This window comes from Phoxinus phoxinus (assembly GCF_949152265.1).
Source record: "Phoxinus phoxinus genome assembly, chromosome: 13".
Taxonomy (NCBI): Eukaryota; Metazoa; Chordata; class Actinopteri; order Cypriniformes; family Leuciscidae; genus Phoxinus; species Phoxinus phoxinus.
Genome location: NC_136888.1, coordinates 9,561,698 through 9,588,401, shown reverse-complemented (window position 1 = coordinate 9,588,401; position 26,704 = coordinate 9,561,698). Strand labels below are relative to the sequence as shown.

Sequence of the window (26,704 nt, the reverse complement as noted above, 5' to 3'; positions counted from 1 at the left end):
TTTGAGTGTCTGCACATGGACATTTTTGTTCACTATGGACCCCTTATATGTATGTGTGTGTACTGTATATATATATATATATATATAATATATAATAAATTGTTATTATAATATTATAATAATTATAATTGTAACATTATAATAAATGTCCATGTGCAGACACTCAAAAAATTTGAAGCATGGGAGTGGAGACTTAATTTTGGTCTTATTTTAAAGAAGACGATTGGCAAGTGAAATAAAAAAAAGCTATATAGGTTTAAGTTTATGACAATTATTAATATTGTATATAAATCTGTTTTATGAAATATGTTGAAGTAAAAAAAAAACTGAAAATCAAAACCATAAAACTAAATAAGTTCCAAATTTGAGGTTGATATCTCCAAAAACAAGCTTTCAGTAAGATTTAGTTTGGACGCATTTTCCCCATTAGATGCAGCAAAACTCTAACGCACGATATCACGCGTCATTGGTCACGTCAAGGTACGGCGACGTTCGACACGGTGATTGCTTAGTTTGCAAAGTAAATGCACAAATCACACCTCATACGTCGGCGAATGGAACATTTGGAGCGCCATACACCAGATCGGTTAGACGCGATTTATGACGCCATTCAAACTTGCACATCGATAGACTACGGCAAACATCACGATCTGGAGAATCTCTCATAGAATACAACACCGAACTGTGCGAGCGGAACAGAAGAGGCAATATTTTGACTTCATATAGTCTTAACTAGAGCTATAATAACAAAGACATTTAAAATACTTGAATATTTCACATCATATGTGAGAAAAGAATAGCATTTGTGATTACAGAATATAATAGATGGAATGGAATAGTATAGGCTACTGCAATGTTATTATATTATGGTGTGTGTCAATGTCTGTCTTTTAGAGGGGAATCTTTTTTTTTCTTTTTTTTTCTTTCTTTTTTTTACAGCTGATGAGTCAAAGTTCATTTGGTGGACTTTGTTATGCTCACTTTATTCTCTGTCAGGGCTTTTCCTCTCAGTGCATTGACTTTCATGCTTTTATAGGCTACTGTGCATTGTTTGCGCTGAAACGCTGAAGTCCTCATTCTGTCTGATAATGGATCACTTGAAGGTGAGTGAAAACTGAGCACTGTTAACTGCCTGTGCTTTCATTTCAAATGTCCTTTAGCTGGTAATAGACCAACAAATCTTCTTCCCTTGTAAGCCTAAATGTGATTAAAGAAGCTCTTGAGTGATGCTGGTTTTCTGTCTAACACAGCAGTCGTGTTACGAGCTCTCTCTACCTGTGACAGAGAAAAGCAACCCCATCAGCAGAGATATTGACAGAGCGCACAGCAAACAGATGGTGCAAATACTGAAACGATGCGACGCCGAGATTTTTGAGAAAAAAATAAATCATGACCCATTTTATCAGGTTTGGCCTATTTAGTGTAAACAGGATATGAGAGGAATAATTGTGTTTTCTTAAGTTGTTACGCTCCTAACAAGAGTTTCCCATACAATGCTGACCTGTGCATTTTGTTATTTAGAGACTGTGTAGTTCACCTGTCATCCAAACGATGGTGGATGTTGCAAAGAGGGTTGAAATGATTTTGAGGGTCAGTATTTATTTATTTTTGTGTTTGTATTTTTACAAAATAATTATACGCAGCACACACATACAGTATATTATGTAAACATAAACTTTTATTTTGGATGCGATTAATCGTCCGCCAGCACTAATATTTATGTACAGTGACTTGCAAAAGTATTCGCACCCCTTCATTTCACCCCCACAATATATCCTAAAAACTGCTTTACATTTTCTACATCTACACTCCAAACACCATGATGTCAAAGCTAAAAAAAAAAAGATTTGTGATAACTTTTTAACTGTGATAAAAATAAAAAAGTTAAATTGTTCTATTGCATAAGTATTCATACCCTTTTCGGGGACACTTGAAATTTAGCTGCAATTTCACTGGATCATCTTTGAGATGTTACTTGTAACGGTTACCAGGTGGAGTGCTCTTGAGAGCCACCAGAGGGCACTCCATCCCAGACTATTGTCATTCTCACAAACTACATTTCCCAGAACTCACTGCCTGGACTCATCACTGATTGCATTCACCTGTATTTCATTACCTTGTTAGTATCAGCCTATTTATACCATGTACACTCATTAATTCCCTGCGAAAAGACCCAAATACTGGAAAGACGGGAGCAGCAGTATATATACCACATTTTCAGATATCAATACTAAAAAGAACTTCAGACCATTTAGTAGTTTACACTGTGGAACTTTTAGCTATTTTACTAGCACTCACGTGGATAGAGGAGGTTGGGCCTAACCAATATATCATCTGTTCAGACTCAATGGCATCATTAATAAGTATTGCAAATTGTAAATCTGTTTGTAGGCCTGACTTGATTTATGAAATCTTTCATAGTTTATATAGATTACAAAATCTTAATATTATAGTGTGTTTTATGTGGGTCCCATCTCACGTTGAAATAGAGGGTAATGAAGCAGCAGATCGTTTGGCTAAAAAGACTCTTAAGTCAGACCTGCAATGGATAGTTCCATTGAGTAAAATGGAAATGAAAAGTGTCATTAAAACAGGAATCAATAGGTTATGGCAAAGACAATGGGAAAAGGAGACCAAAGGTCGATTTTTATATAAAGTACAGAAGCAAGTGACAACAAGGAGGCAGGGTGGTTGGAAGCGAAGGGGAGAAACTGTGATCACAAGGTTAAGAATTGGACATACAGGTCTCAATCATAATCTCAGTCGTTTAGGGAAACACGCAACAGGACTATGTATTAACTGTGACAAGAGAGAAACTGTAGAGCATGTATTACTAGAGTGTGAAGCATACAGCACAGAGAGAACCATAATGTTAGAACAAGTCAAAGAACTAGGTTATACACAATTATCAATAGAGGGTTTACTTTCTTTTTCTACATCAAAACCATCAGCATGGCCAGCTCTCATGAGATACTTAAAAGAAACAGGTATATTTGATCGAATTTAAGAACAACCAAGAATATACAATATATATCATTTTTTATTAGTATTATTTTTATTTTATTTTTTATTTTTATCATTATAGGCTATGTGTGTATATATATATATATATATATATATATATATATAATTATATTATGTTAGTATATAAATCCGCATTGAAGCTCCACACCCCAAACTGTTGGTGGCGGTAATGCACCAAATTGGTATGCCAACCGCCAATAAATGTAAAAAGAAGAAGAAGAATTCCCTGCGAAGTCTTGTTTTAGTGTCACACCGCAATTCTGAGCATTCTCCAGGTTTTCATGTCTCTTGGATTTCTTGCCCTGTTCCCTGGATTACTCTTTTGCCTCTGACCCCTGCCTGTTTTGTGTGTTTGTTTGTATGGACTGCCTGCCTGTGTTTGACCCTTCCTGTTCTTTGGATTACCCCTTAATAAAAGCTGCATTTGGATTCTCCACCTTCGTGTCTTGGAGCAGTTCGTGACATTACTCTTTGAGTGAGTTACCGTAATCTGTGGCAAATTCAATTGAATGGGTATGATATGGAAAGCCACCCACCTCTCAATAAAATGACTAACAGCTGAAACTGTATATAAGAGCAAAAACCAAGCCACGAGGTCAAAAGAACTGCCTGTAGAGCTCAGAGACAGGATTGTGTCAAGACGGATCTGGGGAAGACTACAAAAAAAAAAAAAAAATCTGCTGCATTGAAGGTTCACAAAAGCATGTATTCTCCATAATCCTTAATGGAAGAGGTTTTGAACAACCAGGACTTTTCCTAGAGCTGAGCAAATCAACATATTGCAAACTGAGCAATTGAGAAGGGCTTTGGTTAGGGTGGTGACCAAGAAGCTGAGGGTCACTTTGGTAGTGCTCCATGATCATATATGCAGACGAAAGAAACTTGGAGAAGTACATCGCAACACTCTCTATAGCAGAGTGGCCAGACTCAAGCCTGTCTTCAGTGAAGACACTTGACAACCCACTGGAAATTTGCAAATAAGCACCAAAAGGTCTGCTGAAGCTCAGTTCCAAGCAAACTATAGAGATATCCTAAATGAAAAGCTGGTCCAGAGCATTCAGATCCTCGGACTCGGCAGAAGGTTCACCTTCTAACAGGACAATGACCCTTAGCACACAGCTAAGACAATGTTAGGCATATGGACAACTCGGTTAATGTCCTTGAGTGACCCAGCCAGAGTCTGGGCTTGAACCCAATCGAACATCTCTGGAGAATCCTGAAAATCTCTGTCCACCGACGGTCCCCATCCAACCTGACAGAGCTTGAGAGGATCTGTAGAAGAATGGCAGAAAATCCCTAAATGGAGAAAGCTTGTCGCATATACCCAAAAAGATTTGAGGCTGTAAAGGTACTTTAACTAAGTACTTAGTTAAGGGTTTTAATACTTATGCAATGTACTTGTTTCATTTTTTTTTTTTTTTTTGGCAAAGTTGTCACAAATCCTTTTTTTCTTCATTATGGGATATGGAGTGTAAAAAATGTGAAAAAAAAGTAATTTAAAGCAGTTTAACGTAAGGCAACATAAAATGGGGAAAATGAAGGGGTACCAATACTTTCAAAAGGCACTGTATATATTTCACATTTTATTTTTCATTTTTAATAATTTTAGTTTTTTTCTTTGAATTAATTTTAGAAACTTTCTTTAAAAATATTAAAACATCACAACTGATTTGTCTTTGCAGGACCCAGAGGAGAGTTTGATTGTATTAAGTGGCTGTGGAACATCAGGCCGTATTGCATTTCTTTTGGTGGTATAGAGTTTAAGAAAGATTTATTGATTTAAATAAATTATAATTAAAAAATATACATACACATAGTAATTTGAATAATATATATATAATATATATATATGTATATATAAATAATTAGAAACCAATCTGACATTTTCCTCACTGTGTTAAATCACTTCTTTATATTCGTCATAATCACCACAGACGTCCTTTAATGAGATGTTGAATGCCCAAAGACAGAAACAGATCTGTTCCTACATCATAGCTGGAGGTGACAGGTGAATAAACCGTCTGTCTGTTTGATGCATGAGATGAGACTCCAGTGTGACACTGCAGTATTTCAACTCTCTGTTTTTAAAGGGCCCTGCTGACATCCCAGGAGGCTCCAGAGGACGACCCGGGGCTTGGAGCTCGCATGCTGGAGAAGGTGAGCGCAGGAGCAGAGGGAACACAAACAGTGCAATGCAGCTGTACCATAGTAATACATCAGTTTCCCTGTGGTGAGACAATGGACTATCTTTCACATTTTCAGAAGAACATGTGAGCGGCACCTCATCGCAATGCCAGAGTGATTACTAAAGTGGTTATTAACAATGTTGTGCGTTTGCTGCTCGGGTGTTGCTTGTAGACTCAAGTCAAAATTGCTTAAGTCTTAAGTCAAAATGAAAGTCTTTATTTTTTCACACACTGATCACAATCTGTTAGTTGAAAATCAAGTCTAATCGATTATAAAGGTTAGTGAGGTACGCTACTTTTAGATATTAAATCATTTGTATTTATATTTGAATAATGATATTAACACAATAGTGATGCTTGCCAAAAACAATATGACACAATTAAACATACTTCTGGAAATTTTTCTAAATTCTCTAAACAGGTTTGTGCTGGAAAGAAGGAGGTGCTGTTCATTGGAATATCCTGTGGCATGTCGGTAAGTCTGTTTTCTCAAATCACATTCCATTTAGCAGTAAAAGACAATAGTCATGACAATAGAAATTCAAATTAACAATCTCACCATTTGTAGATTCATTGAATGAATTATAGCTACAAAAAGATAACTAATGATAACAATAAAGGGTTACACTTTATTTTAAGGTGTGATTGTTACAATGTAATAATACATTTAAGCACTGAGTAATGTTAATGAACTACATGTAGGCTACTTACTATAGGGATAGGGTAGGATTAGGATTTGATTGAGGGTTAGTTGCATGTAATTATGCGTAATTTACTGTTATTACTATGGTAAGTACATGTAACATATGTAACATGGACACTGTAAAGTAAAGTGTTACCCAATAAAGATTTAATTCTAAAACATTTTGGTCACGGCTCTCGCACTTCTTCAAGAGGCTGAGAGTACGAGCTGACTCCTGTCCTCTGGGTAAAAGGCCTCAGTGGTGGGCGCTGAGAGCGATCTGAGGGCTACAGTGAGAGAGCTGCCGCCGGGCCAGTACCCGCGAGCCTCTCATTCCTCAGCGCGATCAGTCCCCTCGGTCGAGCTTTTGGATGAGTTTTGCTGCTCGCCCTCGGGCAAGCTTAATTTCTCATTCGGGGCTCAAGAGGAAGATGAAGTGTCCCTTGCAGCATCGGGGGCGGGCTTATGCCTTCTGACGTGGATAACTCCTCTGTGCTGCCGCCTTTGAGTCTGAGGCAGAGTTGGCAGGCATGAGCAGTGGGCTAGTGTGGTCTCCTCCAGTCCGAAGTCCTTAGGCTGGACGGTTGGTTCTTGGGGTTATAATGTGACGTTGCGCGACGCTCTTCCCCGGTTCCTTTTCCCCAGAAGTGCATGAGGAGATCTCGAAGTCGTGGAAGGCACTTTTCTCTACCAGATCACACTTCGCAGGCTCCCCCGTCCTCACTACCCTCGATGGCGGCGGCGTATGGGGTACTAGGACGTTCCACAGGTGGAGCGTGCGATTGCACTGCATCTATACCTGCAAAACTTCACCATCTGGTGGAATCGGCCGAGCTTCTTGTCCAAAGCTTGTAAGTTTACCTCGTCTCTCAAGGCGAGGGCTTACAATCCCGCCGGCCAGGCCGCCTCCGCCTAGCAAGCTTTGGCTATTTTGCAAGTCTACGAGGCCAAAATGTGTTGAAAGTCCTGCACAAGGGTAGTCCTGATCCAGAGGTAATGCAGGAACTATGTTCGGCCACCGACTATGCCCTCCGGGCTACGAAGGTGACGGTGCAGGCCCTTGGTTGGCCGATGTCCCTGTTACTGGTCCAGGAGCGCCACTCTTGGCTCAACCTTGCGGAGATGTGGGATTCAGAGAAAGTGCACTTTCTAAATGCCCCCATCACCAAAGGGGGCCTGTTCACAATTCAATTCTTCAGGCGCTCACCTAGGTACAGTGGAGTGCATGTGTTGAAAATCAAGATTGTGGTGATAGACCTACTAGATAGGTCGAGCATCAAGGTAGTTGATGCTTTATCAAGGGCTGCGACCTTCGTAAAGACGCGAGGAGACGGGGACAGCCCGAAGGGGAGGTTCTCTGCTCTTGACTGAACAGCGTTTGTTACTATAGCCGCGTTTCCACCGCGGGAACTTTCCCCAGGAACTAGGAACTTTGGGGTGGTACTCGGTGTGTTTACACCGCAGGAACTAGGGTCTAAATGAAGTTCCGGGTAAATATTTCCCCCTCCGAAAGTCCCTGCTGGCGAGGTAGTACTTTTTCAAAGTTCAGGAACTTTCGGGGGCGGGACTTGTGCGCTGAACGTGCTGATTGGTTGTGTTCACGCCGCATTTTGATTGAATTTAACCGGCATTTTTAAAAATCTATTGCGGTTCGTGGCTTCATGCAGTAAGAGTTTTCCGTCTGCAAATATGGAATTACATTTTTTTTAAACACACAGCTGGACCGACGACGAGGTTCAGGCTTTATTAAGCGTATTTGTGTAACAGGAAATTTTCTGCGCGTTCGTCCCAGCCATCTCACGGTCAATGTCCGCATCGTCTAATTTTATAGCATTACGAGCTTTCTGAACGCGCTTTAGTATCAGTGCTCGTCTCTTTTCTGCCGTTTTGTTAATTTCCTCGTTAGTAAACCAATACATCACAAACAACTGCAGCACAGTTTGAATCTCCTCCATACTTATTATAAATGTGGCGCTCAAAACTGATTACTGTCCGTCGCAGACTGGGAGGAGCCGTCGCGCGCAGTTTATAATCTTCCCGATACTTTAGACCGTGGTGTAAACGCAGAAAGCAACCGGTGTGGGGCAAAAAAAGTTCCTGGGACAAATTGTTTCGGGTAATTTCGGTGGAAACGCGGCTTATATTTGTAATGAATATTTTATTTATAAAGTGTAGTGTTATTTTACATTTCTGTACCCGAATAGGCCTAGACCTACCTAAAAATCCCAAAACACAGTTTATTTCATTTGTTTGTGCTATTGCTGCTTTGTTTATTTGTTTTGCAAAAAGACTTAGAATAAATGTGAATGATTATTTTTTACTTATTGGAATCAAAACTAGGAATTGATAAGAATTGGAATTGATTGCTAAATTTAAAACAATACCCAACCCTGCATAAAACACATGCTCATAGGTTACTTGTAGGTGACCTGTGAGTGTGCTTCATGATACTCTTCTCTTTCAAAGGCACCATTTTTTGCTGGGCAACTGGATTTTTGTCTGAACCACTTAGACATCTTCACCCCAGTGCTTCTGGGATTCAATCCCGTACATATGGCGAGGTAAGGCTAATCAAGACAAAAACAAATGCCTTTTTTATCAATAACAACAACAGATTGCTAACACTCATGCCATCCTTACAGGAGTGAGCTAATGCAGGACTGTTCATTTCACTTTAAAGATGTTGCAGAGAGGATGGCTGCAGAGCAGAGACATAAAAAAGCATTCGTGCTAAATCCTGTATTGGGGGTTTGAGAAATTGCATTGACATAATTATTTAAATGAACACATAAACAATAAATATCAATGTTCTTACTGCTGTTTAAGGAGCGTCCGCCTGTCATAAGCAGTAATGATGCTGTTGTCGTAGTTGAAGAACCTCTGGTTTCTCTTTAGGCTGAGGCCATCAGTGGATCGTCCCGGATGAAAGGAGGCAGTGCAACAAAAATCATTCTGGAAACTGTTCTTCTGGCCGGATATGAAGCTGCATTTAGAGACAAGATGATGACACCTGAGTATGTTTTCAATTTCAGTTATGTTTTAATTTAATGTACACATATATATATTTAAAATATTAGAATATGTACAGTATTATTTTGTTTTGTATCAGGCTTGTGCAAAATTCTGAATTTCAGAATTGGCCTCCATTCAATTCATGAATTGGAATTTGAATTGAATTGACTCCGCCCCACGGGACGTTGAATTTGAATTACAGGAAGAGGAATTACATTCATGGCAATTCAAATAAATTCCACACAATCACACAACAGAAAGAATGTGTTGAATCTCACATACATTCAGTGTTAGGAAGGTTACTTTGGAAATGTAAAAAGGGAAACATCTCACTTTGCATGTAATGAGTCTAATATATTAGTTTCACCTTTTAAGTTGAATTACTGAAATAAATGAACTTTTGCACGATATTCAAATTTCGAGTTTCACATGTATGTGTGTGTGTGTGTGTGTACATACCCCTCATGAGTAATGTACTACAATTAAATGTGTCATCCAGATATATGTCTGCCTGGATCACAGCGAGTGAGATGGTTTATGACACTACTTACTCACGCAGTGATGAACTTGCAGCCCTTATTCACAAAGCAGGAGAGAGGTAGAACCAACATTTCATTGCTTTCTAAAATATAAACCCTGGAGTTTTCCCACATGAATAGGCTGAACTTCAGGTGCATGTGGCGAAAAGTGTAGCATTTATCTCAATCATGAAGGTTTCATCATAATGAAAGGCTCACGTATGATTTATTTCTGTAAATGTTTCAACAGTCTTCAAATGAAAGCACATGTGTACTATCTTGGATGGGAAACTCTTGGCATTATAGGAATGACTGATGCCAGTGAATGTATCCCAACATATGGAGCAGGTGCTGTTTACAGTGTCATTTTATTATATGCTACGTCATTTCAATTTGTTCATTTGACAAATGGGTCAAATTAATAACAGCGCAGGCATACTTTTATTGGAAAATGATTTAACCCAGAACCACATTAAATTTTTCAGATTTTGGTGACATCAGAGGTTTCATCAACAACGGTTTCAGCGAAATGAAAAACAAAGAAGGAGATCTATCATGTTTGGTGAGCTCAAAGCAATTGATAAAACAATTTAAAGGGATAGATTGTGCAAAAAAAATTTTTTTCCATAATTTACTCATTCTCATGACGTTTCAAATCTGTATGCATTTTTGCATGCATATTGCAAAACCCTTTAAAGGTGAAACAATTGCTGTAATCGGACAACATTGGTAATATATTATATGAAAATTTATTATAAAAACATTTATTAATATCTATTAATATAATAACAGTTATTTTTAGGGACCAGAATTCATAATTGGTCACAAGGATTTTGTGGACACCATCCTACATAGCCTGAGTCAAAATGACATGATCTTATTTCTGTTTACAGTGAATGGTGAGCAAACATGAATCAATTACGCATTCGACAATTGGAATATGAGCAGCTCCTTAAATATGTTTTAAATATATTTCTCTCTCTCTCTCTCTCTCTCTCTCTCTCTCTCTCTCTCTCTCTCTCTCTCTCTCTCTCTCTCTCTCTCTCTCTCTCTCGCTCTCTCTCTCTCTCTCTCTCCTCTCTCTCTCTCTCTCTCTCTCTCTCTCTCTCTCTCTCTCTCTCTCTCTCCTCTCTCTCTCTCTCTCTCTCTCGAGATGACGTACACGAGGTGACGGCGCTGGCCAATCAACTGAGGCAAAGGACATCTAATTTGCATGCAATCGCTCATGACCTTGAGAAATTCACCATTCCTGTGAGTAAAATGAGCGAGCTGGAATTTTGCCTGTAGCAAAAACTCACTTCTTAACAAAATTCCCTTCTACTACATTTCGTACAATTGCATAAGGCTGTTTATGCAATCAGGTAATATTTGCACATACTTTGCATTTTATTTTTGAGTGCAAAACTAAATAAAAAAACTTAGTAATAAAGGTTGGAATATATATACTGTATACGGGTGCTGGTCATATAATTAGAATATCATGAAAAAGTTGATTTAATTCAGTAATTCCATTCAAAAAGTAAAACTTGTATATTATATTCTTCATTACACACAGACTGATATATTTCAAATGTTTATTTCTTTTAATTTCGATGATTATAACTGACAACTAATGAAAATCCCAAATTCAGAATCTCAGAAAATTTGAATATTATTTAAGACCAATACAAAAAAAGGATTTTTAGAAATGCTGGCCAACTGAAAAGTATGAACATGAAAGGTATGAGCATGTACAGCACTCAATACTTAGTTGGGGCTCGTTTTGCCTGAATTACTGCAGCAATGCGGCGTGATGGAGTCGGTCAGTCTGTGGCACTGCTCAGGTGTTATGAGAGCCCAGGTTGCTCTGATAGTGGCCTTCAGCTCTTCTGGATTATTGGATCTGGCGCGTCGCATCTTCCTCTTCACAATACCCCATAGATCTTATATAGGGTTAAGGTCAGGCGCGTTTGCTGGCCAATTAAGAACAGGGATACTATGGTCCTTAAACCAGGTACTGGTATCTTTGCACTGTGTGCAGGTGCCAAGTCCTGTTGGAAAATGAAATATGCATCTCCATAAAGTTGGTCAGCAGCAGGAAGCATGAAGTGCTCTAAAACTTCCTGGTAGACGGCTGCGTTTACCTTGGACCTCAGAAAACACAGTGGACCAACACCAGCAGATGACATGGCACCCCAAACCATCACTGACTGTGGAAACTTTACACTGGACTTCAAGCAACGTGGATTCTGTGCCTCTCCTCTCTTCCTCCAGACTATGGGACCGCGATTTCCAAATGAGAAATTTGCTCTCATCAGAAAAGAGGACTTTAGTCCACTGTGCTTTATTAAATGCAGAGTCAACACAGTTGTCTACCAGGACATTTTCAGAGCACTTCATGCTTCCTTCATTTTCCAGCAGGATTTGCACCAGCCCACACTGCCAAAAGAACCATAACCTGGTTCAATGACCACGCTATTACTGTGTAATTACTGTGTGATTTCATGTAATATTCTAATGTTCTGGGATTTTGATTTCGTGGGTTTCATAAGCTGTAAGCCATAATCATCAAAATTATAACAAATAAAGGCTTGAAATATCTCACTTTGCATGTAATGAGTCTATATAATATATTAGTTTCACCTGTTAAGTTGAATTCTTGAAATAAATCAACTTTTTGATGATATTCTAATTATATGACCAGCACCCATATATTATATAAAGTATAAACAATATATATTTATATATATATATATATATATATATATATATATATATATATATATATATATATATATAAACTTAGTAATAAAGGTTGGAATATATACACACACACAATGTACACAATATATATATATATATATATATATATATATATATATATATATATATAAAATATATATATACACAAAGTAGGATCTGTAGGAGAATATATATATATTGTGTATACTTTATACAGTAAAGAAGTGTCAAAAGATTTGTGAGTGATATAGAGCACAGAGGAACTCGGTCAGATAAAGGCTTATTAAGGAAAGTTTCTGTCAAACAAATTAATTGTATTAAATGGACAGCTATAAAAAAGAGGTAACAGGTATTTGAAGCTGCTGGAGTCTCAAGAACCTCTACATGGTCCGTTGTCCTGCATAAAAAACGTTTTATTTCACAAGGCGCTATCCTTCTTTTTATACCAGAAAATGGTCAGTTATGAACTCCACGTATCTTGCATCTTGCAAGTAATTTTGACACCCTCAGGGACCCCAAAGGGGGACCTTCCCAATATTCCAGCCCAAATCATCACCCGTCACCTCTTTCTTGACGTCAGTCTTGTTGGAATAGGGTGACCATTCACCAACCATCCAGAAATCCATCCATCCTGACCATCCATTGCAGCACAGCCTTAGTCAGTAAATACAACTAATTAAAAATGAGTCTTCATGTATTTCTACACCCACTGTAAACGTTTCTCTTTGTGTGCATGAAATGCAACTGTATATGTACAACTGCCAGCCTGCATGAAGAGGTTCTTGAGACGCCAGCTTCAAATACCTGTTTGCTACTCAACAGTGGCTTTTTTTTGCCCTTTTAATACAATTAATTTCCTTGTTTGACATGTACTTACATTTATTGTTTCAGGAAACAGTTTTCCACATGTTTGAAACAGTCCTGAATATCACATGGCCTTTTTCTTCAGCGAAGGACAACTCAGTTGTAATGGTAAGTAATATTTAGTTTACATACTAATATTGTAAAACCATAGCTGTATAAGTAAAAATGTAAATCCTTCTTTAATTTAACAGAGACAGCACTGGGAGCTTTCAACCAAACTGTGTCTTAATGCGATCAGCACAGGAGCTCATGTACTGAAGGGAAAAGTCTACATGAACTACATGATAGATCTCAGAGTAACTAACAGCAAGTTGTACAGGAGAGCCATCAACATTTTACAGGTATCAGTAATGCATTTTCTGTACTGATCTCTTAAAGAAACGATATATTGAATGCCATGCCCAAGCAACCACAATGCAACATGCTAAAACTAATTACCTGGAAACTACCTTGGTAACCACATACCAAAACCCTGACATGGAGAGTTATGCATGGGCAAAGGCCGATCATATTTTCTTCTGATCATTTGACTGGCGAATTCTAGCTTTCAATTTTGAAAAGTAATTGAGCTGGAACTGTAACATGACCCCTTTGTATGCTTTCTGCGTGGTCATTTAATTATACGCCATCACTGTCAGCGGTTCACAGGCTGCTCCAAAACCGAGTGTGAAAGTGCTCTACTGAGAGCCGTCTACAGCACAGATGATCTGACTGAAGACATGACAGCTGCAGATGTCCACACACACACAGGTGCAGCGAACACACGGGAGCGAGTAAGAACTGGTTTATTTATCTTGAACATCTGTGGAGGCAGGCAGAAGTTTTAAAGATTAAAAAACTGCCAGGTTACATTTTACGTTTTTTTTTTATTTATTTTTATACAAACAAAGAATTGTAGGTAACATTTTACAATAAAGTCCTATTAGTTAACATTTGCTAACGTTAAAGTCCACGTGAAACAGAAGTTTCTACTGGATTTACTTCAGTTTTGTGACGTATTTCCAAGTGAAAAATAATATTGAATAGAGCGCGGGTTTTACTTTAGCGCTCCTCCATCCCTCGCTCATGGTAGACTGACGGTTGGAGGGGAGTGGTTAAAGGATAGTTCACCCAAAAATGATAATCACCCCATGATTTACTCACCCTCAAGACATCCTAGGTGTATATGACATTCTTCTTTCAGATGAATACAATCGGAGTTATATTGAAAAATGTCCTGGCTCTTCCAAACTTTATAATGAATGAGTGAGTGATAAAGGGTGAGTGAATTGCTGTTTCTGTTTTGAAGTCCATAAAAGTGCTCCACACGGCTCCGGGGGGTTAATAAAGGCCTTCTGAAGCAAAGCAATGCGTTTGTGTAAGAAAAGCCATTACAGCTTGGAAGAGCCAGGACATTTTTTATTCATCCGATTGTATTCGTCTGAAAGAAGAATGTCATATACACCTAGGATGACTTGAGTAAATCATTGGTTAATTTTCATTTTTGGGTGAGCTATCCCTCAACCCAAGCTGTCAAACTGACATCATCAGAGAAGGAAAACCATTCCAGAGCAGATTTTGATTTATCACGACACACATTTTTTTTCTGTGTATGAACTTGCAGAGGTTAATTGTTCACCACTAGAGAAGTAATGTGCACTGATAAAGTAAATAGGGTAACTTTGGAATCGGTCACTGGTGTCCGACACTCAAATTATGATTTTTTTTCAGTAATTTCAGTGACCTTGAAGAAACTGCATACAGTGGTTGTGGCAAAAAATCTCATTAAACATCATCACTGCGTAAGAGACATTCTGAATCAAACAGTCTTTTAAAAAGTATTTATTCTTGAAGAAGGTTCAGTCGCCACACAGTTGCTACGCTGTGGAGTGAGTGAGACATTAGACAGGAAGCAATGGGCAGCCTTTATACCATATTCAAGGTCTTTCTCCAGCAGGTTTCTTTCTGCCATGCCCTCTATAGATAAGAGACCCATTGTTATATAAGTTTCTGTTTATCACTTAGTTGTCACATAAAGTCAATACTAAGGTCAAAGGTCCTGTCCCATATGCTCCTAAAGTGTCACACTCAGCCACGTACCCAAACATGCATATATTTACCCGTTCACACTCCACAATACGAACAATAGAAACATGTGACTCACACTACTTTGTAATATCTACTAAAGATCAATGAAAATCAAAATTTTTCATTACACAGTATACAGTAAACATATATAGCAACATAGTGTCGGCCCCGACCCGGCTCACATCCGGGCCGTGTGGAATCCACGTGTAGATGTGGGCCGGGTCTGAGCCGACACTGTTGCTGTCTGGGTACAAACAAACAACAATACATCAACATGGTGTGATTTAAGATTAAATTCACAAGAGTCACCATGCAGAGTTGCAAAAAATGTGAAAAATTGTTTTCAAACAGGTTTGCCATTGCCAGACAAACAAATAGCCCCGCCCCAAACGTACACCACTGGTTGAGTTGAGCAGAGTTTGATGGCACCACATTGTTTACTCTTTTGCTCTGAATGGTTTAGTTGTCTTTGCATATTAAATGATAGGAGAATATAGATTATTATAAAGTTATTATTATAAACACAAAGTGTGATTTATAAAGGCAGATTGAACTGTTACCTGAACTGGCAGGTGGTCCCGACTGCACTGGTGATGCTCCAGAGTGGCTGCACTCATGCTCAAGCACAGCGTCATTTGGACTGTCATCCTGTGATCCGAGATGCAGTGAGCGCCTGCCTCAACTCCTCAAAAACAAGAGCACTGAACACACGATAAAATTATGCATAAATGTTACAATTATGTATGGTTTAATTTATACTTTGCATGTGTGCGAATTTACTAATAACACATTTAAATAAAATTCTGTGAGGTTTACCTATACAATTGTTTACTTTCGAAATGATACATTCTCACAATGAATGGCCATTTTTTAAGATACAGTAACTATAACACTTTACAATGAGGTTCATTAGTTAACATTAGTTAATGTATTAACTAACATGAGCTAACCATGAGCAATACAGTTATTACTGTATTTGTTAATCTTTGTTAATGTTAGTTAATAAAAATATAGCTGTTCATTGTTTGTTCATGTTGTTCACAGTGTATTAAAGCTGCAGTCCATAGTTTTTCCTCTTGGTCGCCATCTCTGTTCGAAATCTGCAATTGCAGAGCGCGGATGAATCCAATGTTTAGAGGAGAATGTGCGGCTGTCAGTCGCCGCGCCGGTGTGGATACTGTCATTCAGAATCACAATGCTGTGAGAAAAGGCTATAAATCTCCACCTCCAACATCCTCACACGCAATATAGCCTACTAGCCGAGACACCTTTATGTGTACAGAAGATGTGACGTAATGACGCAAAGACATGCTCGAATTTCCCACGGAAATCCACCAGTACTTGAATTAAAAACATTATGCTTACCGTTTTGAATCGAGCTAAGGCAAGCAGATAGTTTTGAACCCTGGCTAGTTATGTTCTTGCTCAAACATTTATTTTGGATAATTTTTAACCCCAAAAAGTTACGGAATCCAGTTTTAACAAGATTTTAATAAAGTATTGGTAAATGTTGAAATTAACATTAACATTAACAAAGATTAATAAATGCTGTATTAGTGCAGTTCGTTATTAGTTCATGCTAAATAATACTAATGTTAACAAATGAACCTTATTGTAAAGTTTTACCTTGTAACTAAAGTATCTACAACAACACACAACAACACCATACAAATGAAAAGCTATGCATGGGTGCTACAGCCTTTTGTTTTTGCTTAAGTAAAACCAACTGGATGACATCTGGGAAATTCTGATAATTTTTTCGCCAAATACTTCCTTGACCTAACTGTAACCAATAGGAACTTGTCTGGCTACAGTGAGTTGGTATCAAAGTGAGCTTGTCATGTCATCATTCTGCACATGCACACGGCATGAGAAGATATGACTGGTGAACATGGGGAATTCTTCCTGTAAACGCTGCTGCCGGTGTTGCCAAACGAAGAAAGAACAGCCGTCCATCAACCGTAACAGGGTCAAGTCAATCCACGACTATCCCTCACGCACAATATTGGATCTAAATCTGAAGAAAGGAGATGTTCTGGAAGTGATATCAGAGACTGACTACTGGTTGTTCGTGAGGAGAAAAACAGCTAAGGATGGCAGACCTACACGCTTTGTGGAGGAACATGGATATGTGCCTAAAGAGTTCGTCAAGCCGCTGGGTAGCGTAGAGGCCGAGTTGTAAGTCCTTGAGTTATTCTTTGGATCATTTTGAGCTTACGAATGAATAATGTATACAGAGTCATCTCACGCTTTGTGTTTCGAATCACTGCCCTGAATGAAACTGGAATCCCATCTTTCCAGTTTCACAAGTTTTGGTGAAAAAGCTACAGCTACTGTTACTGCTCAGTTTGTGTTTCTCTGTAGAAATGTCTCATGAGAATGATCACAGAGATGGTGTTTGGAAATTACTAAGATATATGCTATTAGGATGAATCTCATGAAAACTGTCATGAGACAAGTAAGAAATAATAAAATAAAGATCATGAAACATTATTTTCACATAAAATAAACACATTTCCTCCATATTTTAATTTATAATGTTGAAAATGTTTTTATTTTCCCAACCTGTCCAGACACAATAATTAAAATACAATAAAAAATCTGCATAAATATTACAGTTAAGTATACTTCGAATTATACTTTGAAAATCAATACATTTAATAATAAATAAATAGTACATTAACTTTTCAGTTTTATTTATCTATAACTGTATATGCCTATATATAAATAAATTTGCATAGGCCTAAATAAAATTGTACATGTATATCAGTGTTTTCTTTGAGATTCATCCATTATATTGTTTTATTTATTGTTAATCTGTGGTAGTACAATGTTGTTACACCACATACATTGGACACAAATAAAAATGAACATCATAAAAACTAGTATCAATCGATTTTCAGATGGTATTTTGGGAATGTTAAAATGCGTATAGAGGCCAGGAGATGTCTGCTGAGACCCCAGAATCATGAGGGTGCATTTCTCATCTGGAAGTCTTATGAGAATAACAATTACTACTTATCAGGTACATGTGATTCACACACACATCATGTCTCAAGCCTCTACTGCTTTTCATTTAACTGTATTTTTTTTGCACTCTAACTACATTGAAAAAAGATAAATTAAAAATGAACCAGCCTTAATCTTAACTTTCAGAGCAGCTGAATAACATTTTCTGTAATGATTTATTTTAAAGTGAGGAATGGACCTAATGTACGACATTACCGGATCAAGTGGAGGGAAAACGAAAAGCAGTTTTTCCTTGTTCATCATACAACTTTCCAGAGCTTGCATGAGCTGGTAGAGTTTTACTCTAAAAATGAAGGCGGACTCTGCACAAAGCTTCATGAACCCTGTGTGAAGGTCAGTAAAGAGTTTCAACCTACAGATTATTGAAAGCAGGGCAGCATCCTATAAATACGTTTTTCAGCTCACTTCCAATCTGTTCATTACTCTTCTAGCTCGACCAGCCAGCTACTCTGACTCTGTCGTTTGACTCCAAATGGGAGGTAGACAGAAGTTCACTAGTCAGAATAAAGAAGCTCGGCAGTGGGGAGTTTGCCGATGTGTGGCAGGGGCTCTGGAACAACACAACAGATGTGGCCATCAAAGAGTTCAAAGGTAATTCATAAATCGGTTAATTCAGTGGCTCTCGATGGGTTTTACTTCAGGTTCCATATTTTACGTTGGATATTGAGTGGCGACCCAATGGTGTTTATCATACAAAATGCACAACTTGGCTAGACATGAACCTGAAATGCAATATTTTTTTTTACCCTTTACATTAATCTGTAAGGGGTAAATAAATAATCTGCTTAAAGGGATATTTCATACAACACATTTAATTATGTCATTACTTATCCTCAAGTTGTTTCAAACCTGTTTGAGTTTCTTTCTTCTGTTGAACACAAAAGAAGATATTTCAAAGATTGCACCAATTGACTACCATTGTAAGGATACTATATGCCTAGTTCTGTCATGAAACTCTATATGGCGCCGGCTGATGGGTCCTTAACGTAAGCTGATTGGTTCATGTCGCATCTGCAGCCAATGAGCTTGTTGCTCAAAATTTAAATGGCTGGTTATCATTCACGATAGCAGTTTGCTGCGTGCTTTCAGAGTTCGTCTAAAACCCTTCACCTTCCCCAGCTCCACCTGTAAAGATCTGCTAGGGGTAATATGCTATTTGTACAGCAGCGTATCGGATATGTGTTGGCAGTCGCAAGTTCCTGTACTGTACTTGTTCAGCAGCAATAATCTACAACAACAGCAGCAATTCAGCAGCCAAGACCAAATACATTAGTCATATCCATTACCATGCTAAAAATCTTCAGGGAGTTGTCATGATAGAACTTCTTTTGTGTTCAAAAGAAGAAAGAAACTACTGGTGGGATCACCTGCCTCATATACTGTTGGTCCTCTGCATGCGGCCAAATCAGCGCCAACTCACCAAGGCATGGACTATACAAGAACCCTGAATGTGTCCTGTAGTATCTAGCACCAAGATGTTACCAGCAGATCCTCCAAGTCCTGTAGGTTATGAGGTGGAGCCGCCGTGGATTGAACTTGTTGGTCCAGCACATCCCACATATGCACGAATGGATTGAGATCTGGGGAATTTTTAGACCAGGGAAACACCTTGAGTTATTCATCATCTTCCTCAAACCATTCCTGAACAATGTGTGCAGTGTGGCAGGTGCATTATCCTTCTGAAAGAGGCCACTATTGTCATGAAGGTATTATGTACCTGATCTGCAACAATGTTTAAGATCAGTCGCACCTCTCAAAGTGAAATCCACATGAATGGCCGGACCCATGGTTTCCCAGCAGAACATTGCCCAGAGCATCACACTCCCTCCACCGGCTTGTCGTCGTCACTTCTCCTGGTAAACGACGCACACGTACACGGCCATCCACATGATGTAAAAGAAAGCAGGACTCATCGGACCAGGCGATCTTCTTCCACCTCACCAAGTTCCAGTTCCGACGGTCGCGTGCCCATTGTAGGCTCTTTCGACGGTGGACAGGGGTCATCATAGGCACTCTGATAGGTCTGCGTCTACACAGAAGAATGATGCACTGTGTTGTGGCATTCCTCCCGTAACCATCATTTACATTTTGTGTGACCACAGTAGACATTCTGTTGGCTCGGACCGGATGGGATAGCCTTCGTCCATGAGCTCTGGGCTCCCAACACACCTGTAACTGGTTTATTAGTTTGTACCTCCTTGGATAACAGTTGGTATATTCTCACCACTGCTGACCGGGAGCAACACACAAGCCTTGCCGTTTCAGAGATACTCTGACCCATTCACCTTGCAATAACAATTTGTCTCTTGTCAAAGTCGCTCAGATCTTTATTCCTGCCCATTTCTCCTGCATCAACACATTGATTATGAGAACTGATTGTTTGCTTACAATTTACTCTACCCAGACCTTAACATGTGGTCTTGTTAGGAGATGATTAATAATATTTGCTTAATCTGTGACTGGTCATAATGTTTTGGCTCATAAATAATTTTTCTTGGTTTGTTTTATGATGCAACTTTTTGTCTGTACAATTTTACTTGCAGTTGTGGATTATCCATATATCAAAACAGAGATTGACATCATGAAAGAGCTGCATCATGAGCGTTTGCTGAGGCTCTATGCTGTGTGCACCACTAGTAAACCCGTCTGTTTAGTGACAGAGCTCATGCAAAATGGCTCTTTAAAGTCATTTCTGACCAGTAAGTGAACTAATATGAACTTGTATGGAGATAATAAACACCACAGATACCTTTACCTTAATCTTGATGTTAATCTTAATTGACACATTTCTTTTACAGAAAAAAAAGATACAATTTAAATATTCACATATGCTTATATCTTTCCCCAGGCCACAAAGAGAAACACGATCTGGAGTTTTCGCTCATGATGGATTTTGCTGTCCAGGTAACGATTTCTTTGAGAGTAATTGAGATCTGGGGGATTTTTAGACCAAGGCAAATATCAAATATAAAAAATCATATGACCAGTTTTCCTTAGAGGGATTGTGAACCAAAATGTTTAATTCTGTCATTAATTACTCACTCTAATAGTTCCAACCCTTAATAAGTCTTTCATTGATCCTCAGAACACAAATGTAAACCTGAGAGCTTTCTGTCCCTCCATTGACAGCTACGCAACTACCACTTCATTCTCGTGTTACGCAGCACGTTTGAGCTTCAGCAAGAACCAATGAGGTTAATTCTAGTGTTACGCAGCACGTTTGAGCTTCCTCAAAAAGGTTTCTTCTAGTATGTCAAGAAGGTTCTGTTAAACTTCTGTTTATGTTCGCTGATCAATGCTTAAATGAACTTTTGAAGCATCAAAGTGGTAGTTGTGTAGCTGTCAATGGAGAGTACAAAACTGGCTTAGATTTCAAATAGATCTTCATTTGTGTTCCGAAGATCAACGCAAGTCATACAGGTTTAGAACAGCATGAGGGTTAGTGATTAATGACAGAATTTTCATTTTGGGGTGAACTACCCCTTTAAAAACAATTAAAGCTTGACAGGAAAATCCCACAATCGGATTTGTTTAAAAGGTGTGGGGATGGCAGATCTAATATATAATATATTTGTATTTCTATAAGTAAGCAGTTCATAAACTTGTTGCTCTGTTTTTTTAGGCGGCCCAACACAGCAACATTGATATTGATGTTAGGGAGAGAGACGGCGTGTTCATTATTTTTGCAATTCGGTTCGGTGCGGCTGTCATGCAAGATTGGCTGCTTCTCAATATTCATATTGATGTTTCCTCATTTCCTCGCTCCTCTGTCCTTCAACCCATGACCCGAAAATCGATCATCATGAAGGACATATCAATTCTCTAAATGCACTTATGGAGGTGAGGAACGAGGAAAGAGGAAACCTCATCGTACACATTTGTTAACGCTTATTCACATCTGGCACAACGACAGCAGTGCACCTTGCTTTATAAAGGCTGATTTAACCATAACAAGATAAAAAACAGCAGCACAAAGACTATCAGCCTAGTCTCTTTTTTCATCAGGAAAAAAGGCATTTCTTTTTTTTCGTAGTTGATACTAAACCAAGGCCATGCCTACAGTATGTCTTTACACCTTAGGAGAGCTTCTAAAGCAAGAAAAGATGTTGGGTGGGACTTGATTTTGATTGGATGGTTGTGGTTTGCTATTGGTGGATCTCATGTGAGTGACAGGTGGCCCCGCCCTCAGGCCAATAAATCATCACAGAAGAGAATTCGCTGCAAGAGGGAAGAGAAATTATTTTAATGAAAGATTACTGGGGCATAAATACTACAATACTCTTAATAATTTTGACATTGACGAGTACTGTAAAACCAACTAAAAATTTGACTTTTAAAACTTTTTGCCAAATATTGGCAAGTACACGAAATTCTCCCCTCAATGTCTATGGTGATTAACTACTGTAGTAAACTACTGTAAGTCTTTATTTTGCTGAATCTCTCAGATTACAGAAGGAATGGCTTACATTGAGAACAAAATAGTTCACAGGGATTTGAGAGCGGAGAACATTCTGCTCACCGACATGCAATGCTGCAAAATAGCCGATTTTGGTCTCGCACAAATTAATCTACCAGGAAGCAGGATTTCATCAGGTGAGCTATTTGATACGTACGTTCATGCAAACAAATGAAACAAAAACTACAACAGTTCTTTCTCATGTGCCTGCAGAGGTTAGGGTCCCTGTAAAATGGATGGCCCCTGAGATTTTCGATTACCAGGAGTACACAAGCAAAAGTGACGTCTGGTCTTTTGGCATCCTTTTAACTGAAATTGTCACGTATGGAGATGACCCGTACCCTGGTAAACATGCTTCACACCCTAAACATAATACATAAATGTTCTAAGAATGCTTAGCTAATGCTCCCATTAGGTTATGAAAACATTAGTTTGGTTCAAAAACGTCCAGTTTTTAAAACCATTTTTTTCTTGGTTATGTGAACATTAAAGAAAACATTAAGGGAACGTTCCATTTTATCATTTTGCAAACGTGGGAACGTAACTTTTGAATGTTCTCTGAATGTTCTGAAACGTTTTAGTTTCAGAACATTCAGAGAACATTCAAAAGTTACGTTAGTGATGTTTAAATAACATTTTTGTGCTAATGTTCTGCAAATGGTATTAAAAACCAAGAATATTCTCTTAATGTTACCGACCAAACGTTTGTTCATAACATTGAGAGAACCTTGCCAGGACGTTAGCCAATGTTCCGAGATCACTCCCTGTTTAATGGGATTGCATCTCACCCAACTCTGGTATATTTCTTCCTTCTACAATCTCAGGTCAAGACAAAATGACATGCGTTCGAGCCATTCAGAGAGGAGATCGTATGCAGCGACCGCCTGGCTGCCCCGAAGCGCTCTACGACATTATGCTGCTGTGCTGGAGGCCAAACCCTGAAGAGAGGCCAACATTTACTGAGCTGCAGGAGAAGCTGATGGCTCTCATACACGAGCCTGTCACTGAACTGGAGTAGACTCTGTAGATATGAGAGAGTTGAGAATCTTTTGAGCATGTATAGCTTATACAGTCAAGTCAAGTCATCTTCATTTATATAGCGCTTTTAACAATGTAGATTGTTTCAAAGCAGCTTTACAGAGATAAACGTATAATTTAAGGTAACAGAGATTGTTTCGGCTTTATAGCGGTTCTTGAATAATGTTATTTTCCAGCTAAAGTTAGTTTTGATTGATTCACTTCCGACGAAATGATAATTTGATATTAAATTAGGGGCCGCTAAGACGACACCGTTCGTTCTCTCTAAACGGACTTTAAACGCGAACCTGTGATAAACGCTGATGGCGCTCACGTGCGCATCAAGAATTAAGTTATGTGCGTTTGAATATGTGCGCAGGTTTGTAATTCTCTACAAACCATGCCTAAACAAAATACTTGTCTTGCCTATACATTTTGATACAGAATTTTATTTTATTTTATCACTTCGGGGTAGATAGCCTATACGTGAACCGAATTTTCCCACACTGCTTTATCTGTAGAGTGGTACAGGGATCCTCCATAGGGAGAGACTAGTTGGCACTTCAGCACTGCGTTGACATCGGGTCCAGGCGAAGGTCCTTCGTCAGATCTGGATACGGCCTGGATCCGGCACGCTGTGGGAAAACCTCGGGATAAACAAAGACACTAAAATTAGCGTAGATGCCATTCTTCTTATAATGTAACGAGTACATCAGGATTTAAGGGAAGTGTTCCCAGTTCCGGCTGACCTAATCTATGCAGCCTAACATTGAATAGAGTATGTAACCAACACGATCGCACATTTTTTTTTCTATTGAAATGCATTATAAAGCATTACAATCAAAATTTAAATCAACATAAAGACAGTACAAGAAGTCATGTATTGATTTGTAAATACTCAAATATATACATACATATATAGGCTACCGGTATATATATAATTTGAGTATTATATAAAAAAAAACTTTTTTGCATTGTGACACTATTTTATGAAAATTAAAAACATTTAAGTCACAAATTTACATGTGTATTACAATGTTCTTAATGTTCTTATTTTCACAATGCAAAACCAATATTTTTTCATTTTGGGGTGATGTGACATCTTGACAGGTTTCATGAGATTCACCCATACACTATATCAAGACTGTTACATAAATCTCTCATGCACATAAATATGAATGACTATTACTAGTAACTAGTAGTATTGCTTATTAGTATTACTAAAGGTGATTATGAAGTTTCTTAGTTTCAGTATTTCATTGCTGACTGACATTTTTTAACCGATGTTGTTGAACTAAAAAATAATGTCTGTTTTGATGTTGTGAAATTGCATGTCAGCTTTCAACATTTGGTGACAGCAGAGCCTTTGCAAATTAATGTTCGATTTTTAAACCTTTGTTGACTCCGTAAACTATTGTTGGAGCATGTATATTCTGTGATCTGATAAAGAACATTTGATTGTGATAATGTGAATTTTTAAAATGCCTGAGCTGTTGCTATTACTGTAAATATACTTTTTTAAAGGCAGGTTTCCTTCTTCCTTTTGAGAACATTTCATATGACTTTTACATTTCTAAAATGTTTTAAATAATGCTTTAATGTTTTAAATGCTCTAAACACTTCATTGACCGATTCCTAATCAGGAATTCCACACGGTGACTATTACAGAAGCTTTACATGATTTATAGTATTAGTTATTCTAAGTATAGTATACACTATTTTAGTAATGTTCAGCATATTAAAATGAATTCTGAAGGATCATGTGACACTGAAGACTGGAGTAATGATGATGAAAATTCAGCTTTGCATCACAGGAATAAATTACATTATAAAAAATAGTAAAATAGAAAATAGTTAATAGTAAAATTCACAATATTAAAGGGTTGGTTCTGCCAAAAAAATAGTTGGAACACAAATGAAGATCTTTTTAATGAAATCTGACAGCTTTCTGTCCCTCCGTCAATCGCCACTTTCAAGCCCCAGAAAGATACCGTAAAGACATCATAAAATGAATGTGGTTTAACCTCGATTTTATTAAGCGATGTGTGTGCTTTGTTTGCTAAAAAAAAAAAAAAAACTCCAAAAAGATCTTCATTTGTGTTCCAAAGATGAATGAAAGTCTTACGGGTTTGAAACGACATGAAGTTGAGTAATTAATGACAGAATTTAAATTTTTTGGGTGAACTAACCCTTTAATGGTTTACTGTATTTTACTGTATTTTTATCAAATTAATTCAGCCTTGGTAAGCATAAGGACTTTTTCAAAAAACACCTTAACTATTCCAAACTGACACTCCACGTGGATGTTTCCAACACAAGGGGGAGTTACATTGGGAATTAAGTGGATATACACACATATGCTATGTGAGATTAAAAGTTTCCTGTAAATTTACTGTAAAGTGCAGGCCAGTGTGACAGCCTATGGACACTGCTGAATTATAGCCTATATTTACACGCTATTGACTAATAGCTGTACTAGATTAATGACCGATGTAAGTCAACCTCAATCCTCTCACTCAGCTAAAGATACTCCCAATGCAAATGCAATGAGATTAGAATGACGCAAGAACTATTCAAGCTGCTGGACTCAAACTCAGCAGCAAGTATTTGTGCTCTAGTGTGTGTACCCACCGATGAGGAAGCACATTTGACAATGAAGAACATCATCATAATAATAAAATAAAAAATTATTTAAAAACATGTTTGAGTGGGGCTTACCAGTGCAAAACTCGCATGTTAATCATCTGCAAGGTAAAAATCTTTAAAGGGATTAAGTCATGCATGGCTTAAAATAACGAAAATGATGCCTCTTACTGAAATATGTAGTAGAAAACCCCGTCAAAGATGCATTTCATTTGAAAAAATCACATCATTTTATACATATTTTGAAGTATAAGAGGCGCCATTATTCTGACGTAAAATGGTTGCACTCTGTGAGCTACTAGCGCTCTGTTGCTATTTTTACCACAATACATCTCGAATTAGACAACTCTGAAAATAAAATACTGATATGATGACCACAGCTACTGAAAGAGCTTACAGGTGGCGATGGATATAAGTATAGGTTTAAACCAAATGCTGTACCATGATTTTTTCCAGGTAAATCCGCGCTAAGGAACTTCTCTAG

General features: G+C 38.1%; 2 protein-coding genes across 7 annotated transcripts; both read left to right on the top strand.

Moving 5' to 3' along the window:
* The first annotated feature begins 965 nt into the window (after nucleotides 1–965).
* Nucleotides 966–17,079, top strand: gckr (glucokinase (hexokinase 4) regulator). 6 transcript variants are annotated; one of them, XM_079632945.1, is made up of 20 exons: nucleotides 966–1,103; nucleotides 1,251–1,406; nucleotides 1,522–1,590; nucleotides 4,707–4,775; nucleotides 4,959–5,032; nucleotides 5,115–5,181; nucleotides 5,632–5,685; nucleotides 8,359–8,453; nucleotides 8,535–8,640; nucleotides 8,788–8,906; nucleotides 9,404–9,502; nucleotides 9,673–9,770; nucleotides 9,908–9,984; nucleotides 10,225–10,321; nucleotides 10,576–10,673; nucleotides 13,035–13,115; nucleotides 13,199–13,348; nucleotides 13,646–13,757; nucleotides 15,647–15,739; nucleotides 16,951–17,079. In XM_079632945.1, the coding sequence occupies exons 1-20, from the start codon at nucleotides 1,089–1,091 to the stop codon at nucleotides 16,983–16,985; spliced, it is 1,764 nt and encodes a 587-aa protein (XP_079489071.1). In that variant the 5' UTR covers nucleotides 966–1,088; the 3' UTR covers nucleotides 16,986–17,079. The 6 variants fall into 6 exon arrangements, with proteins under 6 accessions (XP_079489071.1, XP_079489072.1, XP_079489068.1 ...); XM_079632946.1 differs by having other exon boundaries at nucleotides 13,646–13,780; XM_079632942.1 differs by lacking the exon at nucleotides 16,951–17,079 and having other exon boundaries at nucleotides 15,647–16,519.
* Nucleotides 16,966–26,390, top strand: LOC307009291 (tyrosine-protein kinase Src42A; the record flags this gene model as incomplete). The annotated part of the gene is made up of 9 exons (XM_079632948.1): nucleotides 16,966–17,252; nucleotides 17,978–18,099; nucleotides 18,271–18,437; nucleotides 18,536–18,695; nucleotides 20,648–20,803; nucleotides 20,953–21,008; nucleotides 22,550–22,697; nucleotides 22,774–22,905; nucleotides 23,385–26,390. The coding sequence occupies 9 exons, from the start codon at nucleotides 16,966–16,968 to the stop codon at nucleotides 23,576–23,578; spliced, it is 1,422 nt and encodes a 473-aa protein (XP_079489074.1). The 3' UTR covers nucleotides 23,579–26,390.
* Between the last annotated feature and the right edge of the window lie 314 nt (nucleotides 26,391–26,704).